Source organism: Chelonoidis abingdonii, chromosome 3 (genome assembly GCF_003597395.2).
Source record: "Chelonoidis abingdonii isolate Lonesome George chromosome 3, CheloAbing_2.0, whole genome shotgun sequence".
Lineage (NCBI taxonomy): Eukaryota > Metazoa > Chordata > Testudines > Testudinidae > Chelonoidis > Chelonoidis abingdonii.
The window spans coordinates 69,146,908-69,172,765 of NC_133771.1; the positions used below are offsets into that span (position 1 = coordinate 69,146,908).

Consider the following 25,858-nt stretch of genomic DNA (forward strand, 5'->3'; position numbering starts at 1 on the left):
AGCTGATTTTCAGTGGCACTCATGCTGCCCGGGTCCTGGCCACTGGTCCGGGGGCTCTATATTTTAATTTAATTTTAAATGAAGTTTCTTAAACATTTTAAAAACCTTATTTACTTCACATATAAAAATAGGTTAGCTATATATTATAGATTTACAGAAAGAGACCTTCTAAAAACGTTAAAATGTATTACTGTCGCGTGAAACCTTAAATTAGAGTGAATAAATGAAGACTCGGCACACCACTTCTGAAAGGTTGCCGACCCCTGGTAAAAAAACAAACAAACAATCAGTACTACTAAGTTCGGACTGGTCAAGATTTTCAATGGAAAAGAATTTAAACTGTTTTTCAGTGGAAAAATTAATTTCAACAATGAAATTTTTAAGAGAAGATGTTTGTTTTCCAAAGAAAATTTCAATATTTTGTTGACTGTTGTAATAGGGTATACTGGCCCTTTAAGAGTACAGGGGGCCAGAAGACTCCATTCCAGGGAGATGGAACAAACAAAGGCCCAGGAAATGGCCTGGTAATGGAGCAGAGGAAGCAGTCCTCGGAAATTAGGAGTTCTCCTGGGGTTTCCCCACCATCCACTGTTCCTTTACGGGCCTGAGGCTGTGCTCCCATCTTCCAGCCAATCGGGAGGAGCTCTTTGGAGGAGGGCAGTATATAAATTGCATTCTCCCTCAGAACTGAGACACCCTGGCAAGAGAAGGAAGCCAAAGCCAGAAAGCTAAACTCTAGGGAAAGCTATGAAAAGTGACCCTCTGAAGAGCAGGTTGTAGCAGATGAAAAGCTCTGCATGGATGGCAGAAGAGCCAGAGATAAGTGTGAACCTTTGGATTATAGTGATGGACTTTTTTTGGTGGGACTGTGTGTGGTCATTAAACCAGCCCAAAGTGGAGGACGACAGGACTTCTAAAAACGGCTGCGGGGAGTCTGTAAGGGGCCCCAACAAGGGAGAATGGAGGAAGGCTGCTGCAAAGGGCACTGTGACTACAAGGGATCACTCATTAAGCAGCAGCCTGTTACAAATGCCTCCAAACCAATACATTCCAGCTAAAAAATAAAATATTTCAATTCAAAACGAGCACTGCAGCCATTTATGGGAATTGTATTTTGATTGCTTTATGATCTTACTCTCCCTTCTGGTCTGGGTTCACTGGAAAAACTACACTTCTCTTTTGTGGCCTAAGAGTCTCAGACAACTTTAAACAATTGCTTTGGATGTTTTAAACTAGCCCCTTTCAAATGAATCACTAGAAATAGCAGGGACCACATGTATAAGAGTGCCTTAAGACAAAATGCAACTTTAGTCTTTGGAGAATTACTTGAAGAGTGATAAATGTATTAGAAATACTAAAGAACCAACTTATGACCATAAATAAATATAGAAAAATAAGTAAGATGTCTTACTATGGTATAACTGGTAGGCCCCAATACAAATAATAAATAATCATAACAGTTATCCATGTCAATTGCTTGCAAGACTGCAAATGTACTTTGTGTTCATTATATTTGGTAAATATGAGCCTATAATGCAATGCATTGACAAAAAGAGCTAATATTCTGAGGTGTATTAACAGGAGTGCAATACAGAAGTCACAGGAGGTAATTGTCCCACTCTACTTGGCACTGGTCAGGCCTCAGCTGAAGTACAGATGTGGACAAACTGGAGAGAGTCCAGAGGAGAGCATGAAAAATAAGAGGTTTAGAAAACCCGCCCTACAAGGAAAGACTGAAAAAAACGGGCATGTTTAGTCCTGAGAAAACATGACTGAGGAGGAACCTCATAACATTCTTCAAATATGTTAAGGGCTGTTACAAAGAAGACAGTGATCAATTGTTCTCCATGTCAACTTTGTGTACTCACTTCAGTGATCAGCTTAATCTGCAGCAGCAGAGATCTAGGTTAGATTTTAGGGGGAAAAAAAAAAAATTAATTATAAGTAAGGCTGTCAAGCGATTAAAAAAATTATGATTAATTGCACTGTTAAACAATAATAGAATACCATTTATTTATATATTTTTGGATGTTTTCTACATTTTCAAATATATTGATTTCAATTACAACACAATACAAAAATGTACAGTGCTCACTTTATATTTATTTTTTATTACAAAATATTTGCATTGTAAAAAAAATAGTTTTTTTCAATTCACCTGATATAAGTACTGTACAAATGTTGAATTATGTACCAAAAAAATTGCATTCAAAAATAAAACAATGTAAACCTTTAGAGCCTATAAGTCCACTCAGTCCTACTTTTTGTTCAGCCAATCACTCAGACAAGCAAGTTTGGTTACATTTGCAAGAGATAATGCTTCCCACTTTTTGTTTACAATGTCATCTGAAAGTGAAAACAGGCGTTTGCATGGCACTGTTGTAGCCGGCGTAGCAAGATAGTTACGTGCCAGATGTGCTAAAGATTCATATGTCTCTTCATGCTTCAGCAACCATTTCAGAGGACACGCATCCATGCTGATGACGGGTTCTGCTCAATAATGATCCAAAGCAGAGGAGACCAATTCATACTCATTTTCATCATCTGAAGATGCCACCAGCAGAAAGTGGATTTTCTTTTTTGGTGGTTTGGGTTCTGTCGTTTCCGCATCTGAGTGTTGCTCTTTTAAGACTTCTGAAAGCATGCTCCACACCTCGTCCCTCTCAGATTTTGGAAGGCACTTCAGATTCTTAAACCTTGGGTCAAGTGCTGTAGCTATTTTTAGAAATCTCACATTGGTACCTTCTTTGCATTTTGTCAAATCTACACTGAGAGGATTCGTAAATCAAACGTTCTGGGTCATCATCCAAGACTGCTATAACATGAAATATATGGCATAATGCGGGTAAAACAGAGCAGGGGACATACAGTTCTCCCCCAAGGAGTTCAGTCACAAATTTAATTAACGCACTATTTTTTTTTTCTTTTTAAACAATCATCATCAGCATGGAAGCATGTCCTCTGGAATGGTGGCTGGAGCATGAAGGGGCATACAAATGTAAATACCTTGCAACGCCAGCTACAAAAGTGCCATGCGAACGCCTGTTCTCACTTTCAGTTGTCATTGTAAACAACAAGCAGGAAGCAGTATCTCCTATAAATGTAAACCAACTTGTTTGTCTTAACGATTGGCTGAACAAGTAGGAGGATTGAGTGGACTTGTAGGCTCTAAAGTTTTACATTGCACTCAAAAACAAAACAGTTATGTAACAAAAAAAAATCTACATTTGCAAGTTACACTTTCACAATAGAGATTGCACTATAGTACATATGAGGTGAAATTGAAAAATACTATTTCTTTTGTTTATCATTTTTGCAGTGCAAATATTTGTAATAAAAATAATATAAAGTGAGTGCTGTACAGTTTGTATTCTGTGTTGTAATAGAAATCAATATATTTGAAAATGTAGAAAAACATCCAAAAATATTTAATACATTTCAATTGGTATTCCATAGTTCAACAGTCTGATTAATATTTTTAATCTCAGTTAATTTTTTTTTGAGTTAATTGTGTGCATTAACTGCGATTAATCAACAGCCCTAATTATAAGGATAGCTAATTGCTGGAACAGGTGACCCAGGGACGTGTGGAATCTGCATCACTGGAGATTTTAAAGAGTAGGTTAGACAAACAAGTCAGGAATGGTCTAGGTATACTTGGTCCTGCCTCAGTGTAGGGAGCTGGACTAGATGACCTCCGAGGTCCCTTCCAGCCCTATGTTTCTATAAATTATAAAGACTCCAATCCATCCAGGGATAAACATGGAGGTCAGCAGTATCAAGATGAGTGGACGCTGGAAAAAAGGAAGAACCTCCATCCACCAACCATAAGAACAGACAACAAACATAGGCAGTCAAACTGTCATCTTTACAGCTTCTCCCCTTTACTCTTCACATTCTCAGGTAAGGGTCAGTATTTCCCCGTCTGTAAATTTACTGCACCTTCTTGTTGTTTTCAGAAGTGGGACTGAGAATTGTAAGCTCTGGTCTACTTGGTTTAGGCTTGGGAGATTCACAGGAGTTAATGAAATTCATGATGAATGGCTCCAAATGCTGACCTTTCTGAAATTAAATACAGAGTGAACAACAGTGATAGTTAAATAGTTTAAAAAAAGTGAGTTTCCAAACTAAAATTTGTGCTGGACCAATATGTAGCAACCTGTCAGTGGACAGTTAAAGATACTAACTATAGTCACAGCATAGGCTACTGAGACACAGTATATACTCACCTCTTTCATTAGCTTTCCTGGAACAGATTTTATAATTTTCCCTACAATTAAGAACAAAAAAGTATACATTACCATATGCCCTTCTGAATATCATATCTGATATTTATCAGTATCCCTCTGTTCTCCTCTTCTATCCCACTTCCCCTTATCTGTTTTGTCTATTTAGATTGTAAGATCTCCACAGCAAGGCCCGTCTCTTACCATGGATACATTTGCTGGGGCATTTAAGAGCTACTGTAATACAACTGAATAATAAGCCATGATATATAATAAGCTATATTAAATTATAAATTTCACTGAAGTGAAGCAAGAAAAAATGAGACTGTGTGTAGGTTATCATCTGAGTCTGAAACAGATTAGCTGACACCACTGACATCTATTGCTTCATTTTAAGTATCATTGCACAATCTTTTGAAAAACATTTGAAAGAAACAAATTACTTTCAAATGATACAGAGTGCATAGAAGAAAATTATGAAATTTTGGATGTATCAGACTGCTTCTATCAACATTAAAAAAACCCAAACAAACAGCTGCCTTCTTGGATTGATTCTTGAAAAATCAAATCTGGGCTAATGCCATTCATCATCTTGAATTACTTGAAGACAGAGGATCTGATCTCCATGAGCAATGGATTTTGGAAGTATTGGGCTTAGATATTCAGAAGGCATCCATATGCAGACTACATTTTCCAAAGCTTCACAATACTTTCCCTCCTGGGAATGGAGAGGAATGTAAGCATCAAAATATCTGACTCTTGGAAAAAAGACTGGATTGTAACAGCTGTATAGCAGAAGAGAGACCTCACATTTCACATACCCAGAACTTATAAAGGTTCAGTCTCAGTATTAATAGGCCCTCACTTAATTTAGTGCATTACAGTCTCTACAAGAGTGCTATTCACCAGAATAAAGAGCAACTATGTTACCTACCAAGATTTACATCAGGCAACATTTTATCAAGAAATTGTGTCTCTCCACCATTGGGAGACAGAAAGTCAGCCAAAAGCTGGCTGTTACTCAGCTCTGGATGTTGCAGAAGTTTCTTTGGGGGACATAAAAGAAACAGTAGATGAAAGAACATTCTTAAAAACTAGGTTCTCTATAGTAACAACAACAGATGTTTAAAACAGTGCTATAGTATCCTAGAAATTATACATTCATCCAAATACTTTTTAAATTTTTATTACATTTGGGAAAAAATTGGTGTGTCTCAATCTTTATAAGCTTCACAATTACACAATCTACTTAAAAAACTGAACGATAGTAGATCGTCTTGTACCTGCAGGTACTCCTGAAATTCTTCCCTCTTTGTCTTTAAGAATTCATAGTTCTTTGGACCAATGATCCTTTTTGATGGAAGTTGAGCATCAGTAAAGGTACCTACAAATTAGTAAAAAGTCAAGCAGATTCATTTATTCTTAAAACCAAAAAGAAAAATTTTAGTATCTTAAATTTCTGCTCAATTCTAAAAAGCAATCACTGAAGTAGGAAGTGAAAACATACCATGAAATTCTGTTAACTTTGACTCAAGCACATAAAATTCAAGGTATCTTCTATAGACAGACCAGCGTTCAGGATCATGTCCAACTGAAAAATACACATACTGGAAGTAATATAGGTTCCTACAACCACCTGGGAGAGTAATAAGGTATGCAACAAAGAGTTAAGAACAGCAAATATACCATAGAGTACAGAGGAAAAACCCTCAAATGTGTATGTAATCAGTACTGCCAGTATTATAAAACTACTCTAGCCACACTTAGCTCTTTAAATAACTTAAGTACAGTAATTCCTCACTTAAGATGGCCCGGTTAACGCTGTTTCGTTGCTGATGAATTAGAGAACATACTCGTTTAAAGTTGTGCAACGCTCCCTTATAATCTTGTTTGGCAGCCACCTGCTTTGTCCACTGCTTGCAGAAAGAGCAGCCCGTTGGAGCTAGCTGGTGAGGGCTTGGAACGAGGGTGGACTGGCAGCCCCCCCATCAGCTCTCCGCTCCCCTAAGTTCCCTGTGCGGCAGCCGCCCAGCAGGCTATCAATTGCCAGCAGTTCAGCTGTCCCTCCTCCCACTGCCATGTTCTGCTCCTGCCTTCTGCCTTGAAGCTGCTCCCGGGAGCCTCCTGCTTGCTGTGCAGGCAAGGGGGAATAAGGGTGCTAATGTCAGGGTGTCCCTCTCCCCCCTGCTTACTCCATCTCCATAGAATGGGAGTGGGGACATGACAGGGCTCAGGGTGGAGGGACCTTACTAGCAGCAGCTGCTGTCTCAAATTGCTGATCTACTTAAAAAGGCAATGTACTTAGATTGGAGTCAGCGTACTTAAAGGGGAAATACACGTCTCTCTCTCTCTCTCACACACACACACACACGGTGTCTCTCTCTGTCTGCCATGCTGTCTCTTCTCCCTCCATTTGTGCTGTCTTGTAGAGTGTGAGGCTACATTAACAACGTGTTAACCCTTGAGGGCTAAGCCCAGTGCTAGTTCATCATTCAGCACTAAGGCATTCCCTGGGAAATATTCCACCCTCTGACTCCACCACCTCAACCAAGCTTCACAATAATCATTGCTGTATACAGTATTAAACTGTTTGTTTAAAAAACTTACAGAGTGTGTGTGTGTGCGCGCGCGCTCTCTTGTGTCCACATTGGTACTGAGCTTAAGTAATTCCTCTCCCTCCCTGATATTTATCCCTCTGAAACATTTATAAAGAGCAATCATATCACCCCTCAGCATTCTTTTGATTAGGCTAAACAAGCCAAGCTCTTTGAGTCTCCTTTCATAAGACGGGTTTTCCATTCCTCGGATCAACTTAGCAGCCCTTCTCTGTACCTGTTCCAGTTTGAATTCATCCTTCTTAAATATGGACTGCAGAACTGCACACAATATTCCAGATGAGGTCTGACCAGTGCCTTGTATAACGGTACTAACACCGCCTTATCTTTACTGGAAATATCTTGCCTGATGCATCCCAAGACCGCATTAGCTTTTTTAACGGCCACATCACATTGGCGGCTCATAGTCATCCTGTGACCAACCAATACTCTGAGGTCCTTCTCCTCCTGTTACTTCCAACTGATGCATCCCCAGCTTATAACAAAAATTCTTGTTATTAATCCATAAATGCATGACCTTGCACTTTTCACTATTAAATTTCATCCTATTACTATTACTCCAGTTTACAAGGCCACCCAGATCTTCCTGTATGATATCCCAGTCCTTCTCTGTATTAGCAATACCTCCCAGCTTTGTGTCATCCACAAACTTTATTAGCACATTCCCACTTTTTGTGCTAAGGTTAGTAATAAAAAGATTAAAAAAGACTGGTCCCAAAACCAATCCCTGAGGAATTCCACTAATAACCTCCTTCCAGCCTGACAGTTTCACCATTCAATATGACCCGTTGTAGTCTCCCCTTTAACCAGTTCCTTATCCACCTTTCACTTTTCATACTTATCCCCAATTTTTCCAATTTAGCTAATAATTCCCCATGCAGAACCATATCAAATGCCTTACTGAAATCAAGGTAAATTAGATCCACTGCGTTTAAACAAAGTACTATTCAAGAAATAGTGAGTGGAGTTTGAAATATATTGCTGGTACATTAAATGGAAAACACATTCAACATTTACCAACATGAATCATAATGTTAACATTTTTGTGGGGAGGGAGGAATTCCTAAGCCTTGGTTTGAATTCTGAATAGACTGGACTCCTTTCAGAAGTAATTTGTCACAAGTTCCAGATAATAAGTGACCATTTTCCTTTATGCCAACATTACCAAAAACTTAAAATTCATTAGTAATTACTTTGATGCTAAAATGGGGGGGGGGGGGAGCACATCAGAACAGATAAATAAAACATACTAGAACAGACATTTTGAGCTACATTTTTAAGAAGTTTTATTTAATCACAAGAAGTCCTACCTGCCCTTCTATCGTTTCTCTCCACATCAATACAAAACACAGGAATTCTCTCTTTTCTCTCCTTCCTTTCAAGGGAGGTATCATCAAAGAAGTCCACATATGGAATGCAAATTTTCCATGCAGCAAGGTTGCGTGGTGTATTGGGAGTGCTAACAGTCTCCACAGGAGAATCATCTTCCATTACCATAATGCCTTCTTCAATCTGCAATGAAAGATTTAAGCATCAAGACCTCCCTGATCTGATTTTTAGTATAAGGCACAATTTTTAATTTTGCAGAACATATGGAAGATCAATCTTTGCATAAGAAGTATGTGTGATCAGGACCAAAGACAACATATAAAAAAAACTCTGGAAGGGGGCATGCTTGCAATAGCTGCTATTTTTAGATCTTCTGTATAAAAATCCCTAGACCTGTAGGTTTGTTTGAAGGTAAAAACAAAATTGTTAACAGTTTCTCAGGTGTCAATCTACTATATCACCAGCTGACTCATAGCATGTTAAAGTTTCTTCCTAGCTCTTGGGCATTTGAAGTACAATATAGTATAAGGCACCATCGAGTTTGGTAGGTCCATCACCAGCAAAAACAAAATAAAATAAATATTTTAAAGATTCTGAAACATTAAAGGCCTTACACCAAAGGTTACATCTTGTTGTTATTCCATTGATTGACTTCAAAAGCTACTTATGATTCTGTCAGCCGTGTTTGGGGCAATCTCTCAGCTGTCTGGCATTTGGCATAGAAACTAAAAAGTGTGAGCAAAAAGAACAACATTTAGATACAGTGTAGTATGTACACTGGGGAGAGGGGGAAAAGGCAGAAATAGCTTTCAGAAGTCAATTTGTGCTTCTAAAATCCTAACCCTGAATAACACAGCAAAAATGAGAAAAGCTGAATTTTAGGGGGGACTATTAGGTAGAATTGGGCAACATTTTTCAGTTCATTTTTTTTTTCCTGAAAAAAAATAACACAGATTTAGGTTGACAAACATTGTAAATTCATGTCCATTTCAGTTAACTGTTTTGGTCAAAACAAATAAGAAAATTTTCAGAAATGTTGATACTTTGGGGATAGATTCACAGGGGGATTTAGGTGCCATTGCAAAAATGTGGAGGTGCCCCCTTATGCCCAATTTTCCAGTAGTTAGGGAAATCATCTGGATCCCGGACGACCCAAGTTTGAATCCCTGTTCTGTAGCAGAGACTGGAACATGGTTGTCCCCCCTCCCAGGTGAGTGCCCTAAGCACTGAGCTATGGAATCACTCTCAGTCTGGCCCAATAATTCTTCAATTATGCTATACAAATTGGAACAGCTTCAACAAGGGAGACAGAGAGACTCATCTAAGAATAACTAATAGCTTGGAGGTTAAGGCACTCACCTGGGATGTGGAAGACCTGGATTCAAATGCCTGCTCTAGAAGATGACCACCTCCTCCTGTTTTATGAATCTAGCTCTTCATTTCCTTCACTTTTACTTAAACAGTTAAAAATACCCCAAACAAAACATTTTGGAGCATATAAAATGACACTTTTCTGACTTTTTCAATATGCAAAAGAAAAAAAATTAAAAATCGATTTTGGTTTGATCAATTTTTTATTTTTATTTTTTCAGAAAGGCCAACAATCCCCCTCTCCCCCCCCCCCCCCAAAAAAAAAAAAAAAAGTATTTGCACAGCCCTACTATTAAGTATGGCAGTTGACACATTCGGAAAAAACACGTCTTTGCCAAGGGCAAATACAGTTTTTAGAAGTCAGTCATGTCTTCCTAAATTGTTCAACCTGACTGCTGCTGCCAGGAAGCAAACTGAACTGGATTGTTTTCTTGAATGGGTAGCCAAGTCCCTTCCCTGGTAGTAGGCAGGTCTGGTCCTGCCTCTTCAATTTCTGAACAGAAGATACACTCCTACAGGAATGGTAAACATGGATATAAGAGAAAGCCTCAAGGCCCTTCATTACGGCTGAGATCATCAGCAAGGTTCATGAGCCTGCTTAGACTCCACTAGTTAGTAATTCTCACTATAAGTTAGTACAGATAGAACTGATCTACATCTTGAACCATGGAGTAATAAGTGAACTAAAGGAATATCCCATTTTAAAAGTAAACTAGAAATCCCCACTTTATAAAATTAAATACAGAAACTTCAATCTAAAAAAAAAAAAAAACGTGTCTGAATATACATCAAACTAAAGTTATGGGTTTTTTTTTCCTCCTCTTTGACTTAAGAAATTAGGGCCGAACCTTCTCACTTGCTCTAAATTCAAGTCCAGTTTTGCTTGAGGGAGTTCTGTAGAAATTGGGATAACTGAATCTATCCACAAAAGCTACAGAGTATACCTGGAAGCAGCTCAGGGGCTGCTACCACAGCTCCTAATCCACTTCTATGGAAGGAGGGCAGAGTTGGCTACAGGATCCACTTTGGCTTTGTTTATAGCAGAGCATTCAAGTGCTCAGGGTCCAGCTAATTGTACTGCACTGGATGAAGCACAAATAGGACCTGGGAATAGGTGACAGGGAATGGATCACTTGATGATTAGCTGCTCTGTTCATTCACTCTGGGGCACCTGGCATTGGCCACTGTCGGAAGACAGGATACTGGGCTAGATGGACCTTTGGTCTGACTCAGTATGGCCATTCTTATGTAAATAACTGAGTACATCATTCCAGTCATCATTTGATTAGTTTAAGATTTGCCCTGCACCTAGCTAGGGCTGCCCTAACTGTCACCCTGATCATGTTCCTTCCCAGCAATATTGGCACATATATGTAACCTCCAGCTCTGCAACTGAACCAGTGAACCACTCACTGTTTGCCAGTTACAAATCTTGCTCTGATGAACCATGTAGTTCACCAGCTAGAACTGCAGAGGAATTGATTACTGCATTCTTCATACCCCATAGGGACAGGGGGAAGTTGGTAGCTAAGAGGAGGCACCAATAAGGGAGCTGATAGCTGAAGGGCTGGGAGGAGCCCATTTACCACTGATGCTCCTCCTGCTGCAGTTCCATGTGGTGAGTCAGAGGTGTCTTGCCAGCTGAGAGCCTCACTCTAATGTACCATCTATGTGCCTCAGAGCAGGACTTATAGCTAGCAGACTTTGAATGGTTCACTGGCTGAGGTGGTGCAAAACTATAGGGCATTATGATGTGTTACCTAGTGGTGAGGAGCAAAGAAAAGTCTCAGCTGGCAATCCACAGCTAGATGACCTGTTGAGCTGAAGCAGCGGGAGCCCTCTCTCAATTGGTGAGCTATGGAGGTTCATCTGAGGGACCATTTCTGCCAGCATGTTGCTTCTATCAAAGCACTCAATCATCTGAGCCTGAACTGAGTGGACCTCTAACAGTGTTTACTCCCTACAAACTGTAGGGTAATCTGAACCAGTTGAAGGCCCACCAGCAATCAACCACAGAACTTTTGAATGAGTGAGATGCAAAGTACATTTCAATCTTTTGAGAGGCAACAATTTTTAACCCCTACAAAAGGTCTCCAGTATGAAGCCTTAATCAGACCCTGCAGCTACCACTGGTGGTAGGCACTTCGTAAATGGAAAGTGATATTTCAGGCCCTGCCATGCATAGTAAGAGCACACCTGTTCCACTGTCTTTTAGTCCCTATGTGCCTGCAAAGCTTGCTTGTTTGTTTTACATTTTGTTAGGGGTGGAAGGGGGTAGAGAAAGGATTTTGCACATTATACCTAGAATATCAAATTTCACCACTCTGTCACACTTTTCCGCTGTTTAAAGTCATCATTTCAGATACCGATCTATTTTATTCCAGACCTATTACAAAAGTAATTCTGGTTATAAACAGGTAAGAGCTAAGTAAGAGTAATCAGAAAAAAAAAAACCAAAAAACTGTTACTAATTTTTCTGTAACTGTTATTCTTTGAGATCACAGAACTGGAATAGACTTCGAGAGGTCATCTAGTCCAGTCCCATGAACTCATGGCAAAACGATCCCTGACAGGTGTTTTGTCTAACCTGCTCTTAAAAATCTCCAGTGATGGAGATTCCACAACCTCCCTAGGCAATTTATTGCAGTGTTTAACCACCCTCACAGTTAGGAAGCTTTTCCTAATGTCCAACCTAAACTGTCTTTGCTGCAATTTAAGACCATTGTTTCTTATCCTATCCTTGGAGGTTAAGGAGAACAATTTTTTCCCACTGGTATCCTTCAGGGCAAGCTATGGTGCCCACTCAAGCGCTGGTATAAGGGACCCGACTGGCCCCGTACCCTCAGTTCCCTCTTGCTGGCTCATTCCAACAGAAGCGCAGGAGGGTGGGTCATGGAATGAAAATGAGCAACACATCTTGAAGAACAGTAGTTATGGAAAGGTTAGAAACTGTTTTTCCTTCAAGTGCTTGCTCATGTCCATTCCATGTTAGGTGACTCACAAGCAGTACACAAGGAGGTAGGCTCAGAGTTCATGGACATGCAGATTAGCAGGAAAAAAAACAAAGAAACATCACATTGCTGAAGCAAGAGAAGCTGTTTCAATGACTGTCACGAGTGGTAAGAAGGAACTGAGAGGGCGCAGGGCTGTCCGGGCCCCTTATATTAGCGCATGGCACCAGAGGGTGCTAAAGCCAGCTCAACGATCCCACTGAGGGAAAAATCTCCAGCAACAGTGCATGCGGCTTACGCACACTAACATGGAATGGAGATGAGCACACACTCAAAGAGAAATACAAGTTATGCATTTCTGTTATCAGCAAACATAGTATTGCTTTGGCATAAGTGGCATCAGTCAACTATCCATAAAGATTTTACAGGCAAGCTTATCAAGTTTCACTAAAATTAGCTTCAGGTCATTTTGCCCACAAAAGCCCTGTAATTCACTCAGATTATTTTCCAACATGAACAGCCTTTTCTATAGAGCATTATCCCTTACATCATCTCAATCATCCGTTTCTAGAATTCAATAACACAGTGAAGTAGTATATTATTTTTTTTTTCTAACTTTGTCTTTAAATTAAAAATAGACTGAAGAGTAACATACATATGTGGAGCTATGTATTTCAATAAATATAAAGAACTTTAAACACAGTCTCATTATACATTTCTGTTATGATCTCTCATTGTACCTAAGATGTTCGGCTCTCTAACAAATGTGTAGTTTTTCCAAAAATCAAACTTGAGTTGATTTACTGAGGAATGAAAAATGCAAATACAACTCCGTTTTTCATGGACAGCTGAAAAATTAGAAGAGAAAAAGTACACTCTTGCTTTATTTCAGCCTAGTAGCATAAGAATTAATCCTTTAAGAACAGAAGACTGGACAATCAGTTTTCTGCCCAGTCCCCGGGAGTATCAGACTACAATCCAATGACAAGTGACATCACAAGACCAAAACTCTACAAGATAGCACAGCAACACAGCTCATTTGAAGATATGATAGTCTGAAGAGCTATCCTATACCTTATGGATCCTTTAAGAAAAAGGGGAAACAGAATTCTGAAATCAATTATTCTGTTTTTATCATTTTGGATACAAGTTGGGTGGGGAGGAGTTATTGGGGAAAAAACAGATGAAAGATTCAAATTCAGGTAAGCCTTTTATACTTTTATTTTCCAGTAGTGGAAAATGGACTAGCACAGCATTAAGGAACATAGCACAAATTTGCTTAAATGTAATGTACTGTGAAACAGGTGCAAGTGCCATAGCAAGTCTCAAATTCACATGACTTAAAAAACAATGTATTTCCATAAATTCAGGAGAAATCACATCAGAAATAAATTTAAATACACCTCTACCCCGATAGAACGTGACCAAATATAACACAAATTCAAATATAACGTGGTAAAACAGCGGGGAGCCCCGGACTGCGGGATCTTTAAAGTGCCACTTGAGCCCTGCTGCTTTACCGCGTTATATCTGAATTTGTGTGGAGCCCCTAGCCCTTTAAATGACCACCCAAGCCCTGCTGCCAGAGCTCCAGTGATTTAAAGGGCCCGGGGCTCCCTGCAGTGGCTGGTACACCAGGCCCTTTAAATCCCCGCTGGGGCTCTGGCAGCCAGGCTCAGGTGGTGATTTAAAGAGCCAGCGGCTCCAGCCGCTGCAGGGAGCCCCGGGCTCTTTAAATCCCCACTGGTCCCTGCTGCCGGAGCTCCAGTGGTGATTTAAAGGGCCCGGGGCTCCCCACAGCGGCTGGAGCACCAAGGCCTTTAAATTACCACCAGGGAAGCCGGACCGGACCAAACCCGATATAACGCAGTCTCACCTATTAGGCGGTGAGATTTTTTGACTCCTGAGGACCGCGTTATATTGGGGTAGAGGTGTAATTAAAAATTCATGACCATCAGGCAGTTCATGACCAACTTAATTTCCCTCACTTCCCATACCATCCTCATATTTCCTTGCCTACATCTGTGCCATGGATACCAGGGCATCAACCTCCTGACAGCCAGTTTGTTATTCAGTTACTGCTGTTACTGTTTGGTGTACAAGAAAAAAAATCTAGTTGCCAAGAGAAGCTTGAAGACTGGCAAAATAGCTGTGGCAAGCATGAATTACTGACCCACATGGTTACTCCAGTGTAAACAGCTCATCTAGGATCAGGGAGATCAAGGCAGTGTGAATGCAGAATATACAAATGAACACGTTAAATTTATTTCCCTCTGCAAAACAGCTGTAGAGAGACCAGGGTTGAGAGATTTTTTTAATGATGATTTCGCCTACTGTATCTTATATCTTACGCAGCTTATTGTGTCACATATCTGTGTTTTTAAGGAACTTGTGACAGATTTACAATTTTAGGCAGTGTCCTATCTGCTCCATGTTAGCCATAATCACTAAACCAATTTTCCATCATCTAGCAGTATAAGTTTGAAAAATGTAATCAAATATAAAAACTATGGAAAATCCAATTAGCTCAGTTCCACCTAGAACTGGGATTTCTGCAACAAATCAAAACTAAGGTTTTTCTTTTAAAATACAAGAAAAATGAATTGTCTTCTAGTCAAGAAACAGCAGAGTAAGTGGTCCCACCATCTGAGCTGAAGTCAGACTAATACTGTATTTTGAATTTTTACATGATTTACTATAAGATGTCACCCTACAAAGCAGATGGTCCCACAAAAAGAAAAAAGTTGGAAGTAGTCTTAATACTGTTAAGCCTTACAGGCAATGTTCCATTTTGCCCATGTGTACAGAGAAAACAATATGGTTCCCTCAAACTTCCATCCTTTAACCTCAAATCCTTGATCTCCTCTCTCCCGCATAGGGTCAGACATACACCTGGCCTTCAGTAACATAGCTTAAAGGCAGCTAACCACTGCCAATTTTTCAGACATCCAGTTTCTATAGCTTTATCATAGGTTGCGTCTACCACTGCCTATCACCAACAGCTGGAATGGAACACTATATATACACATACAAACTAACCCACCCCTCCAGCAATGGTTTCCTCTGAAATGCTACAAAAACATACTCTACTTCAAAAATCTTTGAGAATTAGACTTACGGAGCAAAACACAGTTTTGTACATTTTTAGGGATACTTGTTTATGTACCAATTATGCAACCAGAAAAATATTTTAGCCATTAGTATAAAAGCAGTATTGTGAGAGATATTATTTAAATAACTAACTACTAAAGATCTGGCCCTGAATCATGATAGCCCTATGGACGCAGAAAGGACTGAGGTGTGAAACACCTCAGGACTTTACTGCAAATATTTACTAGATTGAAAAGTAACAGCTGCTTATAAGACTACTTGACAAAGATTACTTTCCTAAAGAGAACATCACTTTTTAATACTTCTCTTTACCCCAGCAACTGACTTTTGGAATTACTTTAACTGGGGAGATAGCCAAATCTTGTGCTCACTGAGTAAATAAATGAGTAGTACTAAGAGAACAAGGAAGCTGGAAAAATGCTGTGACCCCTAGGGTGGCACAGTGGAATAGCCCACAATATACCAGGAGCAAAGGAAAGGAAAAGAAGGGACAGAAGCTGAAACTATTTAAAGATTCTGGAAAACAAATAGCCCTGACATTTAGGTCAAATGTAAAACTTCTACTCACAAAATCATCCTCTCCTTCAGTTAAACCATAGTTAGGTAGCACAGCTCCTTCCATTGTGTTGCTCTTGAATACTCCTCTAATTTTGCTGCCTAATCTGCTGATTGCAAATGATTCTCCTCTTTTCTGTGTGGCTCTAAGGATTATACAAAAACAAAATTCACAGTATAGGCAAATTGTAGTACTAGCCACTGTATATAATTTAGAGATAAGAGTGAGCAATTGGATCAAGTATGGAACTGATGTGTAGGTTTACACTTTTTAGTATTATAGATTCACTGTCTTTATTGCTTATTACAGAACAATTTAAAATTGATCAGTAAAATCCATCTGCTAGGGAGGAAGAAAATGATTTTAAAAAAGCATTTCCAGGACATGGACTAAAATTTCAGCTATAAACTAACACTGATGTTCTTATTGCAGCATTACTTTGGAATGAAACACACAGAACAATCTATTTGCATAACACTAACTTCTTAAGACAACATGTTTAATTAAAAGATTGCAAGGAATGACAATAACCTTTTCAGCAAGTGATTATAGCAACACAACAGCCTGGCATCAAAGTGTTCATCCATATTTGTCAAGTACTGCATGTTTAAACACACTATTTTCTTTACAAACATCAAGGCATTTATACAGACACATGTGATGCAAGATGGACTGTGACTTACTTCAAAGCAGCAGGGAAAGTAGGCAGAAAGCCAGGCAGGAGAGTCAGAACTTATAAAACATGAAGGAAAACAGAAGCAGATGAAGACTCCTAGCTCAAGAAGGCAATTGGCCCTAGAGATGAAGGCTTGATGCAAATTTAAGTCTTGTTCCAAGCTAGAACTACTTATGATAAAGAGTATCCAAAGGCAGCAAGTTCAAGTAAAAAGGGCAGAGGCGTTAGGCATGAAGTCTGCATTCTTCATTATAGACATATGTTACAGCACATCAATGCATGCACGCCATATATACTGCCCTTACACCAGACCTGAAAAAGAAATCTTTTATTTCTTGTACTAGAAATGTACAAATTAATAGTCTAAACAAACCCTATTGGGACAGGAGGGGACATGTTCCTGATGAATATAGCTATCTGAGGTTTTCATAAAGCTTGTTACAAATCTGTAAGATGAACTGCAAAACTGAGAATTGTGAAAAAAGTGGATAGCTCATTTGGGATTCAAAGGAGTAATGAACATTTTAACAAACTAAAAGCATTCAATGTTTATTTTCTAATTATATTTGCTTATAATTTTGCCAAAGTTTAACCATTCGTACTGAGTTTTCTCAGATAGGCGTCTGCCTCAGGCTGAATTTTGTGGAAGAAGTCAGCCAAAACCGTTCTGCCACTTCCAAGAATGAGGCTAGAGGAAAATGTATGGTTTTGCCAATGTTAAAATAATTGAGAAACTCTAGCGCCCCACGTTTTGGAACAGGAACTTGATGTTTGCCATGGGGTTTATGTCAGGAATGTGACTTTCGCTGTCCCTGACAAAATTTGGCCCAAATATAAGTCTTCACAATCATGGATTGAACCTATTCAGCAGAGACTTGCTAGAGTTTCATAGTTAGAATCTCTGAAGATTCCATCAGCACTGAGCATGATCTAGCCCAGGGCTGCTGCAGGCCCAAGTGGAGCTGGGCACCATGACTGAGAGCATAGAGCCTCTCTCTCCTGTGCGCTCAATGACCCCCTGCTCGATGCAGGTAAAGTGGAGGAAGGAGCTGCCTGATATTCTAGCCCCCTCACCGCCCCCCTCTTTTTTTTTTTTTTTTCTTTTTTTTTAAAGTGATAGGATCTGGAGGCATGTGACAAGGAGCAAGGAAAAAACTCTGAGTAAAGTCTACAAAATAAACAGCACACTATCAGCGATAAAGCTTTGAGACATACTATGCTAAGGTTAATATGAGAGAACAAAATAGGTAAAGGCCAGGAAGATTTTGTATACTTTAATATTTGAGTGTATGAGAAATAATCATTAAACCAAGACCAATACACTCTTTGCTAAAAACTTAGAGAATGAATATGCAATTAGTTTGCTGTTTCAGAAAGAGTTGGCATGTATTTAAAAATGAAACAGTCAATGTCTGTGATAAAGGCAGTATGATGCAGTCATGATAGATGCAATTTAACGCTAACAGGCAACAATTATGGCACATTATCTTGACTTACCGAAAGTCATCCAAACTCAGGCTACCTCTGCAACAACAGGTACAAGAAATTAACCCACAAGGAGAGAGAGTCCCAAAGACAGAGACAGATTTATTTAAAGCAAAACCAAACAGCCAAGAACTTTCATTGCAATTAGCATGACTGCTGTTGCATTTATAAAGGTCTCTATCAATTTCCAGACAAATATTCTCAAAATATCATGTAAATATCCAAAAGTTACCAGAGACCAATCAATACACATGTATTTGGTTGGGATAGTTGCATTTGATTTTTAGACCCCAATTCTGAAAACACTTAAGTGTGTTTGTGACATTAAGCATTTAAGTAATTCCAGGATTTAAAAGGGACTATCCTCATTCCTAAAGTTAATTATGTACATAAATGCTTGAAAATTCAGAATCTTAGGCTGTAATTCAGGTTTGATTCATACAGGAATTTACCCTGCTTGATAGAGGCTTTAAAGAAAAAATGTTTTCTGGGAAAAATTTGTAGACATTTTATAAAAGAATTAAACAGTTTGTGAAGAACTTTAAAGATACAAAGGGCTTTTTATGTTGATTCACAGATTTTACGGACTGAAGGGACCATTTAATTATCTAGTCTGACTTTTTGCATAACATGGGCTGTAATATTTTCCCAGTAATTCCTGCTTCAAGCACAATAACTTGTGGTTGAACTAAAGCAAATTCATGCTAAAACCAGTAATCACCAATAACTTCTCTTTAAGAACATTGTTTCTGATATGCGGGAGCCCTCACATACTGGATAGACAGAGTACAGGAAGAAGAAAAAAAAGACTATGCTTCTAACAGTGTTTTAAAAACGCCAACTCATTCTACAATGTCTCAGACTGTTCTTTAGTCATGTTACTTGTGAAACTTGAATTATGTTCAGCCGAATGGAACATGAGACTGAAGTATAAATAGTACACAACATAACTTGACAATGATATTGGCCACCATTTTGGGCCTCCACTTGGCAAATTGGTACTGTATTTTGTTGTGTTTCTGATGCATTAAAAGCCAGCATATCTACATTTTTAATATACTTTTCTGTATACCTCTGCCACATAGAAATAAAGCAGGTACACCCAGAGGTTTGGGAATCTGGGTATACTGTATGGTTTTTGGTTTTTTAAAGCTTAGCCATATTGGAAGCATAAATAAGGCACTTAAAAAAAATCAGAATTGAAAAGATATTATTTTTTTCTTCCCAAACCCCAAGGTCATAGGTATTTTAAAGTAATCAGATTCAGAGCTTAAATCTGTTATATCCATTAAATATTAGTGGAAGAAATTGTTACAGTTTGCACAGGATCCTTTTGAGCTGAAATCTCACATGGCTGGTTTCTACAGTTACTGGAAAAAGTGATTCAACATGGAAGTCAAACACTACAGAGTCAACTTTCTATTTTGCTTTCTCCAAAGCTTTCTGTGTAACTCACTATTGCCATGTTATCTTAATGTTATTGGGCATGTCCTTAGTTTGAGGGGTTTTTTCACTCTGACATATCAAAAATAAAAGGATTGTACTTCTGAATCTCATACCATTTGTTAAAATAAAAGAGCAATAAAAACACTAAGTGAAATATTCCTTCACGTATTACTTGCTGCTCCTGTAAGTAATCTACAAATTTAAAACTAAGTTTAGAAATCGAAATAAGTTAACATTGAACAGTACTGTATTTGGCAGAAGATTCTATCATATAAATGAGATATCGGCAACCTTTGGCATGCGGCCCACTAGGCACATCCCTCGTCCTGCGCCGCTTCCCGCAGCCCCCATTGGCCTGGAGCAGCGAACCGCAGCCAGTGGAAGCCGCGATCAGCCAAACCTGCGGACACGGCAGGTAAACAAACAGGCCCAGACTGTCAAGGTGCTTACCCTGGTGGGCCGCGTGCCAAAGGTTGCCCATCCCTGACATAAACAAACATTTTAAAACTTTCAACTACAAAAATGTATTAAAAGGTTTAACACACCTACCTGCTAAACTTTGAATTGCGTGTTGGGGATTCAGCTCCTCTTAAGAGCTGCCTGAAATACTAAAATAGAACCGTTAATATGCAAGTAAGTGCTGACTAAGATCTCTATTTTTTTCATTCTACTATCTCTTTACTAGTAGTTTACAGCTGTAAATATCAATAGCTAATTATGTTTCTTGCTTCTAACTTCACCTCTCTTGAGTATTTAATATTAGAAACACTATACAAGTCTCTGCAGTTGAGATGTTGTATTTCATATAAGACTACTTACAATCATCAGTTCTAATGAACTTACAACATAATTTATGCTTTCCCAAGGGCACTCTGGCAAGGCTTTCTACTATGTCTTCACTATAAATATTGCAGCACCACAGCTGCACCATTGCAGCAGTGCCACTATAGCACTTCAGTGTAGACAATCACTATAGTGATGGGAAGGGTTCTTCCATCACTGTAATTAAGCCACTTCCAACAGGTGGGGGCTAGATCAATGGAAGACCTACATCGCAGGTTAACTCAGCTTAACTACGTGGCTTGAGGGACTCTTCACACCCCTGAGCAACGTAGCTAGGTCAACCTAATTTTTTAGCATTGAACTGATACGAGTCCTGAAGTGCTATAAGTTTGAAAAACAACTAAGAAGAAAATTGTGTTCCACATGTTTTATATTTCAATTAGTTCTAAATAGAAATTGCAACTATACAAGTAGAAAAAAAGCCTTTTCCTAAAAGAAAAGTTAGTGCTGCAAACTCAACTTAATATCTGAAAAGGAAGTTTTATTCTTTCAGGCTCTTGCATCATCAAAAATTCTGGAGCTGGAACTAACTAACGGTTCTGTTGATGTGAAAGCCACTAAGAATCTAGCTCCGTTTAGGAGGCCATTTCTACTCCACAAACTTATGTCAATGCAAGTTATGTCATCATAAAGTTGTCACTGTTAGCACATCACTTGTGTGACTGCATACTTGGCTCTTTGCATTGGCACTACATGTACTCACAAGGAGTGTTTGCACTGATGCGTGGAGAAGAGCACCATGGGCAGGTATCCCAGTGTGAAACCAATCACAGTGCAGCGCTTTGTCTTTTGGAAGTTTTGGCAGTGCTTGGTGGGGCCAAAAGAAGTTGCACAGAGGTGACGAGGAGCGTGAGGTCTATTTTGCAGTGTGCAACTGTCTCCTCCCATAATGTCATCTGTAAACCATAATTTTTGCACCTTTTTTTCCAAAATCCCACAAACTCGCACAGCCCTCCTTGCTGCCCACCATCTCTGACAGAAGCATGAAGCCTACACAGCTCTGCACTGCCATGAGTGTTGGAAAAACAGAGCACACAATCATGAATTATTTGCAGAGCTGCAAGAAGAACCGAATTGGTGGGGAACATGATGATTTCTTGGATGCAAGATTGCTTTGGGACATAGTGAGAACCAATTCAAAGTTGCTGGCATTCATGAAGTAGCTACAGATGGGCCCAAGAAACAATCACTGACTGGTGGGATTGCATCATAATGCAGGCTTGGGGGGACAAGCAGTGGTTGCAGAACTTTTGGGTGCACAAGGCAATATTCCTGAATCCGTGTGCCGAGCTTACCCCAGCCCTCTACTGCATGGACACCAAAACGAAAGCTGCACTGACAGTGGTGAAGCAAGTGGCAATCACACTGTGGAAGCTTGGAATGCCAGAGTGCTACCAGTCAGTCAGAAATCAATTTGCAGTCAGGAAATACATTGCAGAGGCTGTTGTCATATAAGAGTGCAGAGCCATTAATTGCCTCCTACTGCGCAGGATTGTGACTCAGCAATGTGCTGAATGTAGTGGAAAAATTTGTACCAAAAGGGGTTCCCAAACTGTGGTGGAGTGATAGATGGCATGCATATCCCTATTTTGGCACCAGGACCACCTTGCCACAGAGTACATCAACAGAATAGGCTAATTTGCTATAGTTATGCAAGCACTGGTGGAACACTGGGGGTGCTTCGCTGACATCAATGTGGTTGGTCAGAGAAGGTGAATGATGCTTGCATCTTTAAGAACACAGAACTATTCAGACAACTACAAGCAGGGACTCTCTTTCCCAACAGGCAGATAACCATTGGGAATGTTGAAATGCCAATAGCAATCCTGGGAGATCCAGCCTACCCGCTGTTCCCCTGGCTTGCGAAGCCGTACACCAGCCATCTCGACAGCACCAAGGAATGATTCAACTACTGGTTCAGCAGGTGCAGAATAACAGTTCAATGTGCTTTTGATCAATTAAAGGGACACTGGTGTTTATTCACGAGATTGGATCTCATGAGAAAAATATCCCAATGGTTGCAGCTGCCTACTCTGTCCTGCATAATATTTATGAGGCAAAGGGGGACACTTTTCTGCTGGTATGGAGGGCAGAGATGGAGTGCTGTCTGCTGAGTTTGAACAGCCAGACACAAGGGCTACTAGAAGAGCTCAACATGGAGCTTTACTGCTTAAGGCGGCTTTGAAAGACCATTTTAACAGTGAGCCACAGAAATATATTTAGTTGTACTGTGTTCTACGTCACCCTGTTCTTTTGTGGCCTGTTACGAACTGTAAGGTGATTGCTGTATGTTTAGGAATATAACATTGTCAATACATCTATTAATTTTGTTTGTGTTTTATCCTGTGAGTTGTGTCACACTGTTAGTAAGATATAATTGATTACTTTCAGACCTGTTAAGCACTCGGTAGCAGATGTTGCAAACTAATAAAACAACAGACATTTATTTTGTAACAGAATTCACTGTAAAGAAAAAATCATGACATTTTAAAACAAATATATTTAAAAAACTTACTAATACTTAAGAGAACATAACTTATGAAGCAGACAGAACATTCATGTCTATTTCAGCTATTCCTACATGAACTTTGGTTTTCACAGGTCAGCGTACACAAAGCTGTGATTGTCTTTAATGTGCACAGGGTGGAGTAAAAGAAAAAAAGTTTATTTAACTACAAAGAGATTTTAAGTGAGCACAAGTAATGATGCATAAAAGTTAGAAATGGTTATAAGAAAAATAAAGATAAAATGCTCCCTAGTGCCTACCTTAAACTATACTTGATTCAAAGTGGAGTCCTTACCACATCCTTCTAGCAGCATTACTAACCAAATTTTTCAGGTCAGGCCCCTCCTCAAAGTCAAGCAGCTGTTTCTCAGGTCTTAGAATCACAGAGTATCAGGGTTGGAAGGGACCTCAGGCGGTCATCTAGTCCAACCCCCTGCTCAAAGCAGGACCAATTCCCAACTAAATCATACCACCCAGGGCTTTGTCAAGCCTGACCTTAAAAATCTCTAAGGAAGGAGAGTCCACCACCTCCCTAGGTAACCCATTCCAGTGCTTCACCACTCTGAGCGAAAAAGTTTTTCCTAACATCCAACCTAAACCTCCCCCACCGCAACTTAAGACCATTACTCCTTGTTCTGTCATCAGGTACCACTGAGAACAGTCTAGATCCATCCTCTTTGGAATCCCCTTTCAGGTAGTTGAAAGCAGCTATCCAAATGCCCCCCATTCTTCTCTTCTGCAGGCTAAACAATCCCAGTTCCTCAGCCTCTCCTCAATACGTCACGTGCTGCAGTCTCCTAAGCATTTTTTGTTCGCTACGCTGAACTCCTTTCCAATTTTTCCAACATTTCCTCTTGTAAGTGTGGGGCTCAAAACTGGACACTACAGTACTCCAGAGTGAGGCTCACCAATGTTGAAATAAGAGGGGAATGATCACGTCCTCGATCTGCTGGCAATGCCCCCTAAACTTATACAGCCCAAAATCCGTTAGCCTTCTTGCAACAAGGGCACACTGTGACTCATATAGCTTTCTCGTCCACTGTAACCCCTAGGTCTTTCTGCAGAACTGCTTCCTAGCCATTCGGTCCTAGTCTGTAACATGTGCAATGGGATTCTTCCATCCTAAGTGCAGGACTCTGCACTTGTCCTTGTTTGAACCTCATCAGGTTTCTTGGCCCAGTCCTCTAATTATCTAGGTCCTCTGTATCCTATCCTACACTCCAGCGTATCTTACCACTCCTCACGTTAGTGTCATCTGCAACTTGCTGAGAGTGCCGTCTACGCCATTCCTCCAGACATTCAATGAAGATATTACAAAACTGGCCCCAGGAACGACCTTGGGGCACTCCGCGTGAAACCTGCTGCCAACTAGACATGGAAGACGTTGATCACTACCTGTTTGAGCCTAAGATCTAGCAGCTTTTCTATCCACAATTATAGTCCAATCATGCCAGCCATATTACTTTAACTTGCTGCAAGAATACTGTGGGAGACTGTATCAAAAGCTTTGCTAGTCAAGGAATAACACATTCACTGCTTTCCCTCATCCACAGACCCAGTTATCTCCTCATAGAAGGCAATTAGGTTAGTCAGACATGACTTGCCCTTGGTGAATCCGTGTTGACTGTTCCTGATCACTTTCCTTCCTTTAAGTGCTTCAGAATGATTCCTAAGGACCTGCTCCAGATTTTCCATGGACTGAGGTGAGGCTGACTGGCCATGTACTTCCCCAGATCCTCCTTCTTCCCTTTTTAAAGATGGGCACTACATTTGCTTTGTCCAGTCATCCGGGACCTCCCCACTCGCTATGATTTTTCAAAGATAATGGCCAACAGCTCTGCAATCACAGCTGCCAACTCCTTTAGCACCCTCGATGCAGCACATCCGGCCCCAGGACTTGTGCTGCTCCAGTTTTTCTAAATAGTCCGCGAACCACTTCTTTCTCCACAGAGGGCTGTCACCTTCTCCCCATACTGTGCTGCCTAGTGCTGCAGTCTGGGAGCTGACCTTGTTTGTGAAAGACAGAGGCAAAAAATCATTGAGTACATTAGCTTTCTCCACATCCTCTGTCACTTGGTTGCCTCCCTCGTCAGTAAGGGACTACTCCTTCCTTGACTTTCTTCTTGTTGCTAACATACCTGAAGAAACCTTTCTTGTTACTCTTAACATCTCTTGCTAGCTGCAACTCCAAGTGTGCTTTGGCCTTCCTGATTTCACTCCTGCATGCCTGAACAACATTTTTATACTCCTCTCTGGTCATTTATCCAATCTTCCACTTCTTGTAAGCTTCTTTTTTTTGTTTAAGATCAGCAAGGATTTCACTGTTGAGCCAAGCTGGTCATCTGCCATATTTACTATTCTTCCTACACATCGGGATGGTTTTTTCCTGTAACCTCAATAAGGATTCTTTAAAATACAGCCAACTCTCCTGGACTCCTTTCCCCATCATGTTATTTTCCAAGGGGATCCTGCCCATCAGCTCCCTGAGAGAGTCAAAGTCTGCTTTTCTGAAGTCCAGGGTCTGTATTCTGCTGCTCTCCTTTCTTCCTTGTGTCAGGATCCTGAACTAGACCATCTCATGGTCACTGCCTTCCAGGTTCCCATCCCATCTTCTCAAGCAGAAAGAGTGAAATGGCCAGGGAGAGAGAGGTCACCTGTGATGTTTGACCCTCGTTTTATAGTTTCAGGCCCCCTTTCGAAAAGCATTTCCAGCTAAGCATAAGGAGACAGCATGTCTGGTGTG

At 40.0% G+C, this 25,858-nt stretch overlaps 1 protein-coding gene across 4 annotated transcripts in view; it reads right to left on the reverse strand.

The window, feature by feature from the left end:
• Positions 1 to 25,858, reverse strand: part of SNX14 (sorting nexin 14) — a 77,009-nt gene that overhangs the window by 15,250 nt on the left and 35,901 nt on the right. For 3 of the 4 annotated variants that reach the window (XM_032805248.2, XM_032805250.2, XM_032805251.2), the window contains 9 exons: positions 20,316 to 20,374; positions 18,333 to 18,359; positions 16,172 to 16,304; positions 8,152 to 8,353; positions 5,734 to 5,817; positions 5,510 to 5,610; positions 5,161 to 5,272; positions 4,230 to 4,270; positions 3,943 to 4,062 (listed from right to left, as the gene is read on the reverse strand). In XM_032805248.2, coding sequence (XP_032661139.2) covers positions 3,943 to 4,062; positions 4,230 to 4,270; positions 5,161 to 5,272; positions 5,510 to 5,610; positions 5,734 to 5,817; positions 8,152 to 8,353; positions 16,172 to 16,304; positions 18,333 to 18,359; positions 20,316 to 20,374 — 879 coding nt within the window. The remainder of the gene's footprint in view (positions 1 to 3,942; positions 4,063 to 4,229; positions 4,271 to 5,160; positions 5,273 to 5,509; positions 5,611 to 5,733; positions 5,818 to 8,151; positions 8,354 to 16,171; positions 16,305 to 18,332; positions 18,360 to 20,315; positions 20,375 to 25,858) is intronic. The other variant, XM_032805249.2, reaches the window with a different exon arrangement.